We start from the raw sequence: 16,838 nt of genomic DNA, 5'->3' as shown, positions 1-16,838 counted from the left end.
CATGGTATAGACACGTCTGTAGTGCTTTTCGATGGCTGGGTCGGCCTTCTTTATTAATCCAGCGATCTGCTTCGAGATTTTACCAGTGTCTTTCCACTGGGTGGCTCACCAATAAAATATATTCAGTTTTTAACCTACCGTCTAAGTCGTAGTCGGTTCCTTTAGACCGGGAACCGTGAACTTGTTGTTCACCGAGAGCTTACGCTCTCTAGTACTTCCTCTGTGCAAGGTGCTGTGTGCCCCGACACATAAACATACATGTATTGTGCCTTTCTGCCAAAACGCCCTCCATTTTAAGGTCCTACGTAGGAGGAGGCAGTCTTACGAAAGCTCTTCTAACTGACCTGGGTATAGCCACTAAAAATTGCAGGCAGGTGGTAGAAATATGACCAAAACCAAATTGAAATTTAAGTATGCAGACTGGGTTACTGGTTTGTACATATTCGCGAACAAGATGTTGCACTTGCTGTGGCTACCTTGGTGAAGCCAAATTGTCGTCGACATCTTGAAAAGCAGGTACCAACGGCGACGACTTCGGGCGGAAACTCCTAGTACCTCAGACACAACAGTAATTTCAATGTTGTATACGTACTGTACAACAATGCCGCGCCAGCGGATATCGGACGCTTTGATAATGCTAGTGAAGACCTCATGAAGGACGAAATGGCCGGTGGATCGTGGCCATCCGGTCTTTAGTTTCCCTTTCGTTAGACTTGCTTTTCCTACATTCATTGGATGATACTCGCGAAGATACTGTGATTTGATTGGGTGAATATATATTTTGTCTTGCCTCCAGTCATTACACCTGCGGTGACAACTTGGCAAATCCTACCTATACACCTGACCCTCTTGCTTAGGATCTACCTTTTGGGCCAAGAGTCGGGAAAGGCACAATAGCTCTCCCTGCAAGCCAACACAGTTCTCGTCTACACGCGGTGCGACCATCGAAATGGCTCCGCATTTGTCGCGCGAAAAACCCACTGGGTGTTTTGCGTAGGCCATAAAAACGCCCCGCTGCGACCAATCAAGCGTTTGGTCGCTTTTTTAATAGGCGACCAAACATTTTGCTTGGTCGCCGCCAAAACTGAAGCAGATGATCATGCCCGCTTGGTCCCTCGCCGGACTCTCAGCGCGGCGCTATAGGATCCAATGACGCGGTTGCTGTCACGCGTCGTGCAGTGCCCTCCTCCTCCTCGCGCATGTTGATGTCTGTGCTCCTCCGGGTAGCCCCTTCGAACGCACTCATTTCCGATTTGGCGCCGATTACAGCAAGCTCCTGCAGCTTCAACATTCCAACGCACACCCTCGCAGCCCCTTCAAGTCGAACGCCATGGGAGCGGAACTCAAGATCGCGTACGAAGGCGGCGAGGCCGAGCGCGCCGCGCGCCACTTCGTCGATAACTCGGCCTCGGCCGTGGCCTACAAGCGCGCGGAGGATGCGTGCACCGCGGTCCAGGACGAGGAAGTGGACTTCGCCGTGCTGCCCATCGAGACATCCATCCTTGGCAGCATCCACGCCAGCTACGACCTGCTGCTCAAGCACGGGCTGCACGTCGTGGGCGAGTACGACCTGCAGGAGGCCACCCCAGTTGAGGATGCCGAGCCCACGTCCTACACGCGGTTCCTGCTGCTGTCCAAGAAGGAGGACCTGGCGCTGGATAAGAAGACGGCCGGCGTGAACTTCAAGACGTCGCTGGTCTTCGGCTTCAAGGACAGCTCGGCCAAGGGCATGCTGAACCGCGCGCTCACGGTCTTCTCGCAGCGCGACCTGGACCTGACCAAGATCGAGAGTCGGCCATGGGACGGCCAGGCACCACAGCAGCACGGTGAAAAGGCTGTGGACACTCGTCGGTACAAGTACCTCTTCTACGTGGACGTGCAGGGCCACCTCACGGACGCGAACATGGCTGCGGCGTTGCGGCGGCTGAGCGAGATCTGCGCCTTCGTGCGCATCTTGGGCTCGTACGCGACGTCGCAGAGCGAGGAGGCCCTGACGTCGGCGGAGCTCTCGCGCAAGACCGGCCGCATTGAGACCGGCACCAACATCACCATGGCCGACAAGTACCCGCTGAACCCCATGTTCCAGAAGGTGGCGGTCGCCAAGACCGTGCTGATCCACGGCCAGACCAAGCAGATGGAGGCCGAAGGAAAGCAGGTGTGGTCGCTGTGCGTGGGCGAACCCGACTACAATCCGCACGAGCGCGTACTGGCCGCGGGTGCCCAGGCCATGATCGAGGGCAACATCAAGTACGCGCACATGAAGGGTCTGGTGGAGCTGCGCGGCCTCATCTCGACGTACCTGGAGAAGGCCAAGGGGCTCAGGTACGACCCGGCCACGGAGGTGCTGGTGTCGAACGGCGCGCAGCAGTCGGTGTACCAGGCGCTGTACACGGTGTGCCGTCCCGGTCAGAAGGTGATCATCCCGACGCCCTACTGGCTCAACTACCCGGAGATCGTCAAGCTGGTGTACGCGGAGCCCATTCCACTGCGCACGACGCTCGAGGAGAACTATCTGATCAACCCGGAGGAGCTGGAGAAGACGCTGACGGCACACCCAGACGCCAAGGCCATCATCCTGTGCAACCCAAGCAACCCCTCCGGCACGCTGCACAGCCCCGAGCACCTGGAGAGGATCGCCGCGGTGCTGCGCAAACCGCAGTTCCGCCACGTCGTGGTCGTTTCGGACGAAATCTACGAGCAGCTACTGTACCAGGACGAGGGCGTGCCGGAGCGCAAGCACGTGAGCTTCGCCACACTACCTGGCATGTACGAGCGCACGCTGCTGGTGAACGGGTTCTCCAAGGCGCACGCCATGACCGGTCTGCGTGTGGGCTACCTTGCCGCACCTAAGTACTACATCGACCCGTGCACGTTGCTGCAGGCTCAGCTGACGTCGTGCCCGAACACTGTGGGTCAGGTGGCTGCGGTGGAGGCACTCAAGTACGAGCTGGAGTGCATGGAGAAGGGCGAGCGCCGCATCACGGAGGTCATGAAGAACCTGGACACGAAGCGCCGCTACATCGTCAAGCGGCTCACCGCCATGCCGGACGTGCGCTTCGCGTACCCGACGTCGGCTTTCTACGTGTTCCTGGACCTGTCGAGCTACTTCAAGGGCAAGAAGGCGTTCACCGCCGACAAGAGCGTGGCACTCTCGAGCGTAGACGACTTCTGCGCGCACCTGCTGCAGGACTTGCACATCGCCGTGGTGCCTGGCTCGGAGTTCGGCGACGAGTTCGGCATGCGCATTTCGTATGCAAGTTCGATGGAGGCGATCGCGCATGCGATGGATGGCATGGAGAACCTGCTGAAGTCTCTGGTCTTCGCGTAATTGTAAGTAGTTTAGTGTAGAGGGATTACATGGGTCAATCTAATGTATTTTGCCGAGTTGAACGTTGTTGTCCGTCAAGAGGTACGATCTCGGTCCTGTCGATTTAGACAACGAAGACGATGAGAGAAGGATGCTCGACAGTCTACAGGTAATCCACTCAACGATGTACTGGGTCCAAAACGTGCCGACAAGACAGCCAACGGTAGATTCTACAGCACGCTCGGTTGGCATGGTTATGACAGGTACAGTGTATTCGGCAGGCTTGTATTAGTATATCTCGGGAAGTTGTTCGTGTTGAATTGACACAGGCAGCCAAGCATTGCCTAAGCTTACATGTACGATGATAAGGGCGGCAAAACGCCAGTGCAGCATTATTTCTTGTGATTTTGGTTGCGATGTACTGCTCGAAAGATTTGCCTCCGAAATGCATTTTGTGATTTGCCTCTGCCAGGGTTTCTGCTGAGCCTCACGAGGACACAGTCTCTTTGAACCGACCATGCGCATAAGCTGCATCCTGTTGACGGCTGTGACCATTCTTTTCGGAAGCAGCAATGCTGCCCGAGCCCAAATGGACCAGGCACCGATCCAGAAGCTGGCATCGTCTGGCGTGGTTGCGTTGAGTGAAGCTGTCTATTTGGACGAGACCGACAAGAGGAGCCTGGGAAGTGACGCGGCTACTGATGTTGACAACAAGGGGAATGATGAAGAGAGAGCAGTGAAAGTCGACGTGAAGAATGTCGATGCCTTGGTTGACTCGAAGAAACTCGATGAGGCGCTCGAAGATCTCACTAAAATGAGATCTCTGTTCAAGTCGTGGAATGCGGACACCGCGGTCTCCAAGCAGGTCATCCACAGATTGTCATCAAAGAACGACGTTTTTGTGAAGTACGGCCGCCTCGTTTTGATGTTCAATGCATATAGGAGGGATCTGGCTACGCGGACTGCCAAGCTTGCCCAGACAGTTGACGAGTTAGTCGACGCGAAGGTGCTAAATGCTGCACTCAAAGATGAAGCCACAAGGAAGGCCTTATTCAAGCGATGGAACGCAGACGAAGCGATTGCGCTCCAGGTGATCGAAAGGATCGCGTCCGATCGATTCATTTTCGCGAAGTACAGCGCACTCATCTTGAATTTCAACACTTACCGAACGAATCCGCTTCGAAATGCTGCCAAGAGCAGAATCTGATCCAGAGGCTCCAAGAAAACTTCAATACGATTTACACGGTTTGAACTCAACTCAGTATTTACTTCTTACTACAACTCTGTCGGTGGTCGTGAAATTTAGCAATGAGAGATAAATTATCAGTAAATCGCAGTCGTCTTCGTAAATATTGGAATCGGCCCCGACCGAGAACATTCAGCAGGCCTCGAACACACGAAAGCAAAGCAATCCAGCATCGGAGAACTTATAATCTACTACATGTAATAGGAAGTAGCTTGTTGCTGTTGAGATAGATATGACAGTTTGGTGCTTGTGAAACTACATCAACAAAATCTGAAGGAGCAAACTGCACTGATACTTACTTCTGAAGTACTAGCAGGAGGTACCAGCATCCGCCGTACAGACCGATATATTTTTTCCAACTTCAGATTAATGTAGACGATTTCGGACTCACAAGAACCTCGTGCAACTTATTGGGTTTGCCTCACTACATGTTATGCCGGTACGTGTCTCTACATGCAGCAAGCGGGAACCTGATGGCCAAAATCTGTAGGAGGTTACATGGAGTACTGCATTGTCACAAAAAGTAAGTACAGTTCATGTATAGGACAGCAACCAGTGAATGAAGCTGCGTCAGATTATTACATGCGGGCCTCACGCTTCAAGCGAGGAATGCGGATATCAATACGAAAGTCGAATGAAGTTCTTCGATCTACTACTTGTGTTAAGTATGTCCTTGGAGTAGTAACGTTGGTGTTTATCCTTGCTTAGCCTTTTTAGCAGCGCCACCATTTGGCTGAGAAGCCCGCGTAGCAGAGCTCGCAACGGCACGTTTACCGGCTGCTGGGTGGTAGAATCGGATCTCGCTAATCATTCGCTGACGAATCTCCGCAACGTTCATCTTTTTCTCGTCAAATTCGAGCTGGATCGTTCCAGGCGCTACGATCTCTTCTTCGAGCGACCGAATACTTGCCAGATACTTGTGTGATAAGGCTTCGTCCAAAGTTGCGCGCTTCTGTGGGTTCATCTTGAGCATCCACGTGAGCAGGTCAATTGCCTCAGGTTCAGCGCCAGGGTACATCTCCTGCAGGTTGCGCTTTGGCCGGGGTGGCAAGCTACGAAGGTAAAACTGTACGTCGGGGTCTGCGATCTCAGCAATATCCTCTTCCTCCATCGTGCCAAGCACGTCCAAGATCGTGTTTAGTTGATCTCGGCTGTCCTGCGGCAACGCTACTTGTCCTGCACCAGGGCTTAGCGGGAAACATGATACACCAGGGAAAATTGGCTCGCGCTGGTAGTGTGATGGCACACTACTCTTCTGCATGCTCAGCAGCTCAGCAAAGATGCATCCCACCTGCAGCAACACGAAACAAAAAATTAGACTTGCAAATGGTTGGTTGGCTCGTACAGGGCAAAACGCCACCGACGTACCGACCACACGTCGATGGCAGCAGAGTAATCGTGGTCGCGGAAAATAATTTCAGGTGCGCGATACCAACGGGTGACAACATGTTCTGTGAGCTGGCGCTGGATGCGACGCGCAGGGGTTCGTGGGTGGACGCCGACTCCCTGCAGAGTGCTTTCGTCCGGGGTGGAACCATCGCCCAGACGCTTCCGCTTGCGTCCCGTCGTAGACGCTGACGACGAGAGCCCGCGGGCAAGACCAAAATCGCAGATTTTGATGGCGACAGGTGACAGGTTTAATAAAACATTGGCCGGCTTGAGATCGCGGTGCACAATCTCCGCTGAGTGCATGTATTTCAGTGCCTTGAGCAAGTCCAGCAGTAACCAGCGCAAGTGTTCCGCTGTTAGGAACTGTGGCGAATGGAGCAGTTTCTCCAGATCCGACGGCAGGTACTCAAACACGACGAAGAGATCCTGGAAGGTATCAACGTCGACTGGCGCGATAATTTCGCGAATCTGCACAATATTGGGGTGCCGCAGCTGGCGCAGGATACACAATTCCCGAAGGATACGCTTAGCATCGATCGGGTCCGAAAACACGTTTTGGATCTTCTTGATAGCCACGATCTCACCCGTCGGGAGGTGCTTGCAACGCACCACCTGTCCATAACTTCCCTGTCCAAGAACACATTCAATCGAGTAGTTCGGCGCGATTTCACTCCATCCTGGAATCTTGGACGCATTCGACGAAACTGGGGCCGGCACCGTAGCAGGTGCCGCGCTCTGCACCGCAACAGTTGCCACTTGCACTACAGGCACAACAGCATCAGCCACCACCTGCGTTTCCGAAGCTACACACACATCCAACATCAAAACAGTCAGCACCAATCTTCACATAAAGTTCCCTTGCCCCAACGTACGAGTTCCCTGTGTCTGGTCCAGCACCGCAGGCGTCTCGGCCAACGCCTTCTTATCGACCATAGCAAATGGCAAGTGGGTCAAATCCTGGGCTACCACGAGCATCCCAGAGCCCACGGGGTTGCCCACAAGCGGGGTACAGGACCCGAGCAACGTCACTTTTGCTTGTTCTCTGCTCGTAAACTCCAGCATGACGCTGGCAACGGGCGCGCCCCGCACACAGTGAGCCAGCGCGTCCGCCAGCACTTTGGCCGTGGGCGGGGGCACCAGGTACGGCAGCTCCTTGAGCAGGTTGCGGCCCGCCATCTCCTCGCGCGAGTAGCCGCAGAGCTTCACAGCGCAATCGTTCCACAGGATCACGCGCATGACCTCATCCACCACGAAGACCAGCGCCGGAGACGTGTACAGCGACTTGCCCAGACTGGCCAGACTCTCGGTACTCGCGCAGTAGTTCTCCACGCCGGCCACGAAGCTCTGCACGGCCGGCAGCGTCGTGTCCTCGAACTGCTCGCCGATGGTCTGCAGCAGGATCTTGCGCACGACGCTGTTGCGCTTGGCGGGGGCAGCCGCGGCAGCCGTGGAGCGCCCACTGTCTGGGTCCGTGTGAACCGACGAGTCGAAGTGCACCGAGTGCGTCTTGTTACCGTTCATGGCGGCCAAGTGCAGGAGTGGGGGAGCGATCAAGGCGAGTCGAGCGCCGTCTCGCACTTTATTTCGTCGAGTTGCTGGGAGAGACCCCCTCTTTCGTCGCGACATACTGAAGGCGAGTGTATGCGTGTTTGAATGTTTGCAGCGTTTGATTATTACGTTGAGCCAGATGGTGCGGAACTGTACTCGGGAGCCACTTGAGACTTGAGGTGGACACCCCTCCATCTGCGCTTCTCGTGGCTGGTAGCGGCCTGCATGCTGCTAAAGTATCTTTTGCTGCGCTCCATGCATTTCTGAGTTGCGCACATGGGCAGCGCACAATCTGCGACGTGCGCATAAGTGCACGGCACTGCACTGTACTTGGCTGTCGCTCAGCACCGCTCGAAAATCTTGTAGAGATTGGTGAGGCAGGCCACGGGCGTAATGAGCTGCGCGTCGTTCAGTTCGTTGGGCGGACAGAAAGTCGTCGCCTTGGTGGCTGGGAATAGCACGTGCTCCAGCACCAGAGCCTCTCGCTCAGCGTTGCCCGGGTACCGCATCTCGCCGTACCAGCGCGCTACCACTTGGGCTACGTTCTCGAAGCACGGCTCTTCCTCTTCCCAGTTCACTTCGGTGGCCAGATGGAACACAAACTCCGGCAGTGAGTGGATCGACGGCTCGTGGTCGGGTAGCAGCTGCGGCAAAGAGCGCAGCATGCCCTGTGAGTCGATGTCGAGCGAGAAGTACTCGGCCAGCATGGGACCGTTAGCGATCAGTAGCGCTTTGATTTCGCCTGCGAGCTGCTCTCTCGGGCCGTCCTCTTCGTCGTAGCCATTCCTAGGGTTCTTGAGTGCCTCCAGCACTAAATCGTAGATTGGAAACGGTGTCTGCAGGGTTATCGCCCGTGTTTCGCCGAACTGCAGCAGCGCTTGTTGGTAAAACGCATGAAAGGCGACTTCGTCGTGCCGCACGGTGTACAGCTTCGTCCGGTATTGCACTAGCGAGAACTGCTTGTCGACGACGCCCACGAAGCTGTGCTCACGAAAAAGCTGAAAGCAACACGAAACAGATAAGGACCACAATACAGCCCTTGCATATTTGAAATATCCCTACCCGTCCAAGCGCCTTGTTCTTCTTTTGACGCATCAAGATCAGCAAGTTCTGGACACTGGATAGCATTTGAGGAGTCTGGGTTGCTTCCAAACTTCCCCGTCGGTCAGCTTCGCCCTCCGGCTCGGGTTCTATTCATTCGTAATGCACAAAGGGATGTTGGAAAGACACGCACATACACAGGCGGCATCGAAAAGTGCGAACCTTCACTGGATTGGGCTTCAGACAGTTTTCTTTTCCTGGGATTGAGAGGTCTTGCCGCACTGGAGTTACTCTCTATTGAGTCGTCTGGGGTAGCGTCGCGATCCTCTGCTGTACCCTGGGAACTTGACTGAGATAGTTGCGAAAACTGAGTTTTCTGCGACTCGAGGAAGCAGTACTTGTCTATTGTGTTGGAGCGATGGTCAGTGCGCACCAAACGCTGCGGTGCCTAGGCATCGATACGACAAACGCAACAAATGGTTAGGTGGGTACATGTTTCGGATCATAGTCACCGACGACGAAGCTCTCGAAACTTACTAAAGCTGGCTGGTATTTCTTGGACGGCGGTGCAGGCTTTTGGCTTAGGTCCAACTCAATTGAGTCGACAGACCGGTCAGCGTCATCTTCACTGTCACTGTCACTCTTCCTGGTTTTCTCGTCACTTGACTCTGCCTCCTTCATCTTTTTCTCTTCCTCTTCCATTACACTTTCGCGTCGACGCTGTTTCGCCGATGCATCACCGCTCCCTGACGAGATCCCCAGCATGGCAGTGATCGGCTGGACCGAGAAGCTTCGACTTTCATTGCTACCTTTCAACTTTTTTTCGATTGCTTGGCTGATTGAGTCGACGATATCTTCCTCATGAAGGAAGTGAACCTAATAGCATAACAGCTCAGTGTCTGCCACCTCTCAAATGCACGATCAAGCATATGCGCAACGAACCTCTCGTTTCGTCGGATGGACATTTACATCGATGTTGCGAGGAGGGAGCCCCATGCTCAAATAAACAAATGGATGTGTGTTCTTGGGTAAATAAAGCGAGTACACATACTCACAGGCTCGTTTGAGCGCTGGGCACTCGACAAGGCGGTCGTTGATGAAGAGGATGAAGTGGCTCTTTTTCATACTAGCAGTACGGTGTAGGCGAACCCGTGCAATCAACAGTCGGGGTTAACATAAGTCCAAGGAGGTTATGTGCAAATAGAATGACTTACTGATAGTTGGCGTTGCTGATATAACCACGGACTTGGCGCTGCAGGTCCATTGAGCCTCCAGCTGTGGCATCTTTCTCATGTTCAAAGGGTGTAAGTTCGCTTGCAAGCTTGTTGCCGTATATTGTGCGAATCACGTCCAGTTGAGTGAAGCTTTGCGTCGTGTTGACACCACACGAAGCTTCGCGATGCTAGAAAAACACAGTGATCAGAACCTAGAAACACAAGTGGTTTAACAACCAACTAAATCATACCTTCTTGCATACAAACCCCACGTGCTTTGCGCCGAAATGAATTGCATACTTCTGCACCACGTCCAAAATCCGGGTGTACTGCTCCGACGCGTTCTTCAACGCCTGCTTTCTCGTGCTCAAATTGTAAAACAGATCCTCCACCTTTAACGTACAAATCATCAAATCACCAACACCTTTAGTCTCCTTTTTCCTTCTCTCAATTACACCTCTCCGACACCCACCACAATCTGCGTGCCGTTCTTCCCGGCACACGGCTTCGGGTCCTTCGACTCCCCCGGCCTCTTCGCCACCAGCCTCCCATCACGATACGAAGCTCTACAGTCACCACCATAACGCGTCAGCCATTTCAACTCCCTCCTCTGCACCTCAAACCAATTGCAACGTTGCAGATGCTCTCACTTGTACGCGCACGGCTGGTCCGCCGTCCTGGACGTTATCGTCACGTGCGCCACATGGGAAATACTGGCGAGCGCTTCGCCCCGGAAGCCGAAGCTACGGATTTCCCTCAGGTCATCGAAGCTCTTGAGTTTACTGGTGGTGAAGCGCTCGCACACGATCTCCAGGTCCTGGCGCTGGATGCCGCGGCCGTTGTCCTGGATCTGCAGCAACTTCAACCCGCCCTGGCTCACCGTAACCGCCACGTGCGTGGCCCCCGCATCGAGTGCGTTCTCCAGCAGCTCCTTCACGGCGTTCGCAGGTCGATGTACCACCTCTCCGGCCGCGATGCGGTTCACCACGTCCGGGCTCAGACGCTGGATGCGTCGCGGTTCCGCCATGTTGAATTGTGACGTACTTTATCGCGAGAGCAGGCACGATTGGATGAAATGATACCACAGGGGTACACGTACTCTTTAGGGGTACGCTCGTTACAATGACATACAGCTACGATGGTAGCGTTCAGCGTGTACAAGTCGTCCAAGTACGTCTTCGACTGCGTGGCAGCTACGGGCGCGGAGCAGGTGCAGCCGTACCCGACGGTCGATTTAGACGCATTGGAAGCACTCCGGTGAGTTTTTAGCGCTGAAAATGGCGCGTGGAAGGCGCCTCAAGAGGTCGAAATTGTGCCTTCTGACGCACTGGAGCTCCTCCATTTCGGCGGTGCAGACGCAACAGTTGACGCTTCAACCACCGAACAATTGGGAGGGGGCTGACTCTTGTGGTGGATTGGTTGGTGACAGACTGGATGCTGTGGACGTGGTCAAGCGCATGGACTACGCGGAAGTAGACAAACTCGTCGCCTGCTGTCGACAACATGTAAAGCAACGCAGCAGTGTCAGAAACTGGTGGTTTGAGGCCGGGGTTTGACAGAAGAGGATATTGCCAAATGTTGTGGGTTCGATGCATGCAGCCTCCTCAGACGTTGGTGGTGCCAGCGACGCATGGTGATAAAGTTCCGTTCCAGGACTTTACCAAGTACCTGAAAGTCCGGCAGCGGGTGAGACGCGTGGAAGTAGACCTGCTCTACAGAATTAAGGTTTTGACTCGTAGTGTGCAATGTTGTGTGGTGTGCGTGATTTCATAGGCAGGAGTGGTCATGCTTCCCGACGGACGTCTTTTGGTCCTCGCACCTCTGGAAAACAACGACTTGCGGTTGCGCTGCGTGGTTGTAAAAACGAAGCCAACACCGGGGATTTCTGCCTCGTTACCTTCACATGTTACTACACGTATTCGTGTTGACGAGACAGCCCATGTCCGATACACAGCTCCTGAATCGCAGGAGGCGCTCAGCGTGTTGCCCCCTCCTGCAGTAGAGCAATCTGGCGGTAAGCAGCGGCGTGGTAGGGTCCGCTCTCGTAAGCGCAATCGTACGCAGCAAGAAGAGATATCAAGTACGGTGAATGAAGGATCGTCAAGTGAGCCAAAACAAAACAGTCAGGTACTACCTACCTGAGGAGCAACCCAGAAGCAGCCATTATTTGTGACTCACTTGTTGCGTCTTCGCGTAGGCAACAACACCAGGTACAGAATCAGCTGAAGAGTTGGCTATGCTGTACAGTTTGCCGCGGATTGAGAGAGCAACGTACATTGCCCAACTCCGGTATGTGAATCTTTAACTGTACTATTGCACCTGATAACTGACTGTCTCCATTTATGAGTAGACAAGAGTATGAAGCTTTCAATGCGCTCCACTATGATATACTGCGGGATTGGAGTAAATCGGATCCAGCTAGCTGAATGGCGCCAATCTACCTTAGCACGATTGCACTAATAAAGCAAGTGCCAGTGGTACGATTTATTTTAAGTAGTTCCATAAAATATTTGGGTTAATCAGTCTTGAGTTGTTCCCATTTCCGGCTCGCCCGAGCAACGTGGATGTATTATTGCCGCAGCTTAGTTTCCACCGATGCGAGCAAAGATAAGAGAAGATGCGTAGTCTACTCGAAGCGCATTGCCTCCATCGCTTCTAGCTCCTTTGGCACTTTCGATGTAGTAATCTCGATCCCATTCTCCGTGATCTAAGAAATAGCCACACACGCAAAAGCTAAAGTAAGCCCGTGCTCAAAGCGCAATGAAATAAAGCAACACATGCAAAGACGTACCACAACATCATCCTCAATACGAATGCCAATGCCACGGAACTCCTCGGGCAGGTCGAAGTCATTCTTCGGCAAGTAAATACCTGGCTCCACTGTGACCACCATGCCTGGCACTAACGGCCCGCCGCGGGTGATATGCGGCGTGTCGTGGGTGTCCATACCCAGATAGTGACCGATGTGCGTCGGGTTGTACTTCTGGAACTCGCGGATCGCAGAACGCGAGAACGGTCCACTCTTATTCTTCAGAATGCCCAACGCAATCATCCGCTCCATCATAATCTCAACGGAATAGTCATGCAGCTCGTTCAAAGTGATGGGGTCCTTCGACTCGATCTTGTTTCTCAAGTGCGCAATACATCGCTTCTGCACATCCAGCACAAACTCGTACATCGTGACTTGTCCTGAAGAAAGCTCTCCACCCACAGGCCACGTTCGCGTGATGTCACTAGCATAACCACCAGCAACTTCGCATCCCGAGTCAACCAGCACCAAGTCGTGCTCGCGAAGCAAATCGCGCTTTGACAAGTAGTGAATCACTGCGGCGTTCGATCCTGATCCTACCACGTTCGGGAACGCATTCCACAGCGCGCCGTTCTTCTTGACGGACCCCTCGAAAGTCGAGCCCAGCGCCAGCTCCGACACACCTGGCCGCGTATACTTCATCATGTCAATGAACCCTTGCGCACCGATATCCGCCGCAAACCGCATGCGATTTAGTTCATTCTCCGACTTGATCACACGAAGTTGCTCCACGAGAAAATCTCCCGCAAAGAACTTGCTGTGGAATCCCTGCGTGGCCTCCACGAAACTCGGCGAGTATCTCCCCCCATCAGGCTTGAGCACGAAGACCTTGTCCACTCCAGACAGCATCTTGTTCATGGCCCGATTTAAGTCCGTGAGCTGGAAGGCATCGTCCGCCAAGTACCGATCCTTGGCTCCGTCCAGCCCGATCCGAGCGCCATCCCACTGCTCACTGCAACACAGTCACAACCATCAGCGTCACTCACGTCTCATATTGTCCTCCGGTTGGCTACAGCACTACACACCTGTGGCGATCGCGGGGACGCACGAACAGCACGAAGGAGCACTTGTTCTGGCTCTTGAGCAGCACCGCGTGGGCGTCGGGCTCCTCGAGTCCCGTGAGGTACATGAAGTTGCTGTTCTGGTGGAACTCCCACGGGATATCGTGCGTCATGTACTTGACCTCGGCTGCGTTGGTGATGAGCGCCGAGTTGTCTGGCATGGTGGCGAACAGCTTGGCGCGGCGCTCCTGGAACTCCGTGGCGGGCAAGCCTGGCTGCAGACAGCCCGGCTGCACCTCGAACGCGTTGAATGGTTCGCGCTCGTCGGTCGACAGGCCTGCGGCGAAGGTCGACTTGGCTCTGGAGGAGAACGCGCGGGCGCGTTGAGCCACTCTACGCAGCAACATCGGTGCCAAAGTGTCCGAGCAGCTCAATTGAATTCTGCCACCCCCTCGTCCAACTTGAGGTAGGCCTATCTATCGAGATCGGAAATGTTGACAATAGTACCGTGAGATGCATGTCCTAAGCCATCGATAATGGTACGCTGTACCAGTGCGGTCCTGCACTGTTGAGTGGTCCACAGCAAGAAGTTCACTGGTGCGTAGGCATCGCAAATTCCGACGCACAGCTCCGCGACGGTCAGCTCTGAAAGGACCCGGCGAGAGGCAGTAGAGTAGAGGAAGCTTCGTATACAGCAAGCAGGCCAGCCAAGATGCCGCAGCACGAGCATATGGAGATGCATCGCAAGCGCCACGGCGTGCGCATGGATGCTGCCGAGAAGAAGCGCAAGAAAGAGGCTCGTGCCGTCCACACCCGATCGCAGTTCGCCCAGAAGGTGCACGGCCTGCGCGCCAAGCTCTACAACCAGAAGCGCTTCAAGGAGAAGGCCGCCATGAAGAAGACGCTGGCGCTGCACAACGAGCGCACCAACAAGCACGCCAACGACGACGAGATCCCGGACGGCGCCGTGCCGTCCTACTTGCTCGACCGTGAGGGTGTCTCGCGCGCCAAGGTGCTGAGCAACACCGTCAAGCAGAAACGCAAGGAGAAGGCCGGCAAGTGGGACGTGCCGATCCCCAAGGTCAAGCCCATTGCCGATGACGAGATGTTCAAGGTGCTGCGCTCCGGCAAGCGCCGCAACAAGGCCTGGAAGCGCATGATCACCAAGGCCACGTTCGTGGGCGAAAACTTCACGCGCAAGCCGCCAAAGTACGAGCGCTTTATCCGTCCCAGTGCCATGCGCTTCAAGAAGGCTCACGTCACTCACCCGGAGCTTAAGACCACATTCCAGCTGGACATTCTTGGCGTCAAGAAGAACCCGCAGAGCCCGCTGTATACGCAGCTGGGAGTCATGACCAAGGGTACCATCATCGAGGTGAACGTGAGCGAGCTCGGCCTTGTCACTACGTCAGGCAAGGTCGTGTGGGGCAAGTACGCACAGATCACGAACGTGCCGGAGAACGACGGCTGCATCAACGCCGTGCTGCTCGTTTAATTGCCGTTTATAACTATAGATCCCTTTGCAATCATATATCACTTCTCCACTTCATGCTCTGTCGATCACCATGGCATTGTCAGGCCGATACTCACGCTAGCAACGAACCATCCATACTGCAGAGAACACAAACTAAAAAGAAAAGAAAGTTGCAGTGCCGTCGTGTTAGATAGTTTTCGTTTACTTGCGAGGTGAGTTGCTGCTAACATGTCCGGGCATATCTTCGCTGTTGACTGACTTAGCTCGTGTAGTTCTCGATCAAACCGACGTAAGCCAGACCGCTGTCTGCGCAGGCCGCGAGCAACGCGTACTTGCCACCCTCCTTCTGCAGCTTGTTGGACGCTGTGTTCACTAATCTGCTGCCCGTGGCACCGAACGGGTGACCGAGCGCAAGAGAGCCGCCCCACGTGTTCAGCTTCTCCGATGGAACGCGTCCCACAGCCTGGTCAATCCCAAAGAGCTCCTTGCAATACTTGGGCTCTGCCAGAGCGTTCAAGTTGGCCAGCACCTGTCCGGCGAACGCTTCATGGATCTCGAAGTAGTCGATGTCGCTCAACTTCAACTTGTTCTTGGAAAGGATCTCCTGGATGCCGTACGCCGGGCCAAGCAGCAAGGTCTCGAACGGGTCGACACCCACGAAGGTCCAGTCCTTGAGCACCGACTTGGGTGTGTATCCAAGCTCCAGGGCCTTCTCTTCAGACATGATCAGCGTAGCAGCAGCGCCGTCCGTCAAGAACGACGAGTTGGCAGCTGTGTGGGTTCCATGAGGCTTAATGAAGGCTGGCTTCAACGTTGAGATCTTCTCGAGCGTCGAGTTGGGGTTCACTCCGTTCTCCTCGGTGCTGCCCTTGTACGACAAGATCTCTCCTTTGTACTTGCCTTCCACGTGGGCTCTGTATGCCTTCTGGTGGGCGTCAATGGTGTACTGGTCCATCTCTTGTCTCGTGACTCCAAATCTGGTAGCCAACCGGTCACTCGACGAGCCCATGATCTCCCTCGTGTGGAAGTTCTGAATGGCCGGCGCAACCGGCGCAAAGTCCGAGAGCTTCAGTCCCTGTAGCAGCTTCAGTACGCCCATGGGGCCCTTCTTCATGGCCTTGGGGGCGTTGATGAGTCTCTCTCGAATAGGCTTGGAGAAGCGAATGGGCACGTCCGAGAAGGTCTCAACGCCTCCAGCCAAGACGATCTCGGCATGACCCGAGAGGATTTTCTCGGCGCCCGCGCAGATAGCTTGGCTGGAGCTGATGCAGGCTTGCGTGACCGTGTGTGCCGGCACGTTTTTGGGGATTCCGGCGCCCAGCGCCGCCTCTCGGGCTATGTTGGATGTGCCAACCTCCTGGATCACCGTGCCGGCCAGCACGTAGTCGATGCTCTTGGGATCGATGGCCGTCTTGTTGATGAGGCCCTTGAAGGCGTCGCGCATCATGTCGTAGGCGATCACGTCCTTGTAGACGGTGCCAGACTTGGCGAAGGGCAGACGCACGCCGTCCACGACGACGACGCGCTTGGCGGCGCCGTTGGTCGCGGAGCTGAAGAGTGAACGGGAGGAGGACGCGCCCATGGCCAGGAGACCGCGGCGGCTGAACATCGCGAAGGGAGTAAGAAGAGGGCGTCGAGCTGCGAAAATCCGAAGTGACGTTGGATCCTACGAGCTGCTCGCGCCGCTTCATAAATGGTGGCTTCTGATTGGATGAATGAGGTTCACGTTGACTTTTCAGCGGGATGCCGACGTGATTGAAGCGGAAACGGATAAGGTTGACGATGGTACAGGTGGTAACATGCTTACTA

General features: G+C 54.7%; 8 protein-coding genes across 8 annotated transcripts; 4 read left to right on the top strand and 4 right to left on the bottom strand.

The window, feature by feature from the left end:
* Window positions 1-1,330: 1,330 nt before the first annotated feature.
* On the top strand, window positions 1,331-3,328 carry KRP23_3495 (Bifunctional aspartate aminotransferase and glutamate/aspartate-prephenate aminotransferase; the record flags this gene model as incomplete). The annotated part of the gene is made up of 1 exon (XM_067888352.1): window positions 1,331-3,328. One exon carries the CDS (start codon window positions 1,331-1,333, stop codon window positions 3,326-3,328), a length of 1,998 nt encoding a protein of 665 aa, XP_067747603.1.
* A 496-nt stretch (window positions 3,329-3,824) lies between these two features.
* Window positions 3,825-4,514, top strand: KRP23_3494 (uncharacterized protein; the record flags this gene model as incomplete). Its single annotated transcript, XM_067888351.1, has 1 exon — window positions 3,825-4,514. The coding sequence occupies one exon, from the start codon at window positions 3,825-3,827 to the stop codon at window positions 4,512-4,514; it is 690 nt and encodes a 229-aa protein (XP_067747602.1).
* A 733-nt stretch (window positions 4,515-5,247) lies between these two features.
* KRP23_3493 (Mitogen-activated protein kinase 3) lies at window positions 5,248-7,463 on the bottom strand (the record flags this gene model as incomplete). Its single annotated transcript, XM_067888350.1, has 3 exons — window positions 5,248-5,844; window positions 5,922-6,745; window positions 6,815-7,463. The coding sequence occupies 3 exons, from the start codon at window positions 7,461-7,463 to the stop codon at window positions 5,248-5,250; spliced, it is 2,070 nt and encodes a 689-aa protein (XP_067747601.1).
* A 368-nt stretch (window positions 7,464-7,831) lies between these two features.
* On the bottom strand, window positions 7,832-10,772 carry KRP23_3492 (DNA mismatch repair protein Mlh1; the record flags this gene model as incomplete). The annotated part of the gene is made up of 9 exons (XM_067888349.1): window positions 7,832-8,488; window positions 8,553-8,680; window positions 8,754-8,979; window positions 9,069-9,407; window positions 9,474-9,657; window positions 9,746-9,933; window positions 9,997-10,137; window positions 10,218-10,311; window positions 10,396-10,772. 9 exons carry the CDS (start codon window positions 10,770-10,772, stop codon window positions 7,832-7,834), a joined length of 2,334 nt encoding a protein of 777 aa, XP_067747600.1.
* A 111-nt stretch (window positions 10,773-10,883) lies between these two features.
* On the top strand, window positions 10,884-12,171 carry KRP23_3491 (uncharacterized protein; the record flags this gene model as incomplete). The annotated part of the gene is made up of 6 exons (XM_067888348.1): window positions 10,884-11,002; window positions 11,175-11,250; window positions 11,345-11,431; window positions 11,519-11,872; window positions 11,943-12,034; window positions 12,096-12,171. 6 exons carry the CDS (start codon window positions 10,884-10,886, stop codon window positions 12,169-12,171), a joined length of 804 nt encoding a protein of 267 aa, XP_067747599.1.
* Window positions 12,172-12,371: 200 nt separating this feature from the next.
* Window positions 12,372-13,962, bottom strand: KRP23_3490 (Xaa-Pro aminopeptidase 3; the record flags this gene model as incomplete). Its single annotated transcript, XM_067888347.1, has 3 exons — window positions 12,372-12,452; window positions 12,537-13,506; window positions 13,580-13,962. 3 exons carry the CDS (start codon window positions 13,960-13,962, stop codon window positions 12,372-12,374), a joined length of 1,434 nt encoding a protein of 477 aa, XP_067747598.1.
* Window positions 13,963-14,267: 305 nt separating this feature from the next.
* KRP23_3489 (Ribosome biogenesis protein NSA2-like protein) lies at window positions 14,268-15,050 on the top strand (the record flags this gene model as incomplete). Its single annotated transcript, XM_067888346.1, has 1 exon — window positions 14,268-15,050. The coding sequence occupies one exon, from the start codon at window positions 14,268-14,270 to the stop codon at window positions 15,048-15,050; it is 783 nt and encodes a 260-aa protein (XP_067747597.1).
* A 238-nt stretch (window positions 15,051-15,288) lies between these two features.
* KRP23_3488 (Trifunctional enzyme subunit beta, mitochondrial) lies at window positions 15,289-16,638 on the bottom strand (the record flags this gene model as incomplete). The annotated part of the gene is made up of 1 exon (XM_067888345.1): window positions 15,289-16,638. One exon carries the CDS (start codon window positions 16,636-16,638, stop codon window positions 15,289-15,291), a length of 1,350 nt encoding a protein of 449 aa, XP_067747596.1.
* Window positions 16,639-16,838: the final 200 nt, after the last annotated feature.

The sequence above is a fragment of the Phytophthora ramorum genome (genome assembly GCF_020800215.1).
Source record: "Phytophthora ramorum isolate Pr-102 chromosome Unknown Phyram_PR-102_s0003, whole genome shotgun sequence".
NCBI lineage: Eukaryota > Oomycota > Peronosporomycetes > Peronosporales > Peronosporaceae > Phytophthora > Phytophthora ramorum.
This window is presented reverse-complemented; position numbering and strand designations above follow the sequence as displayed.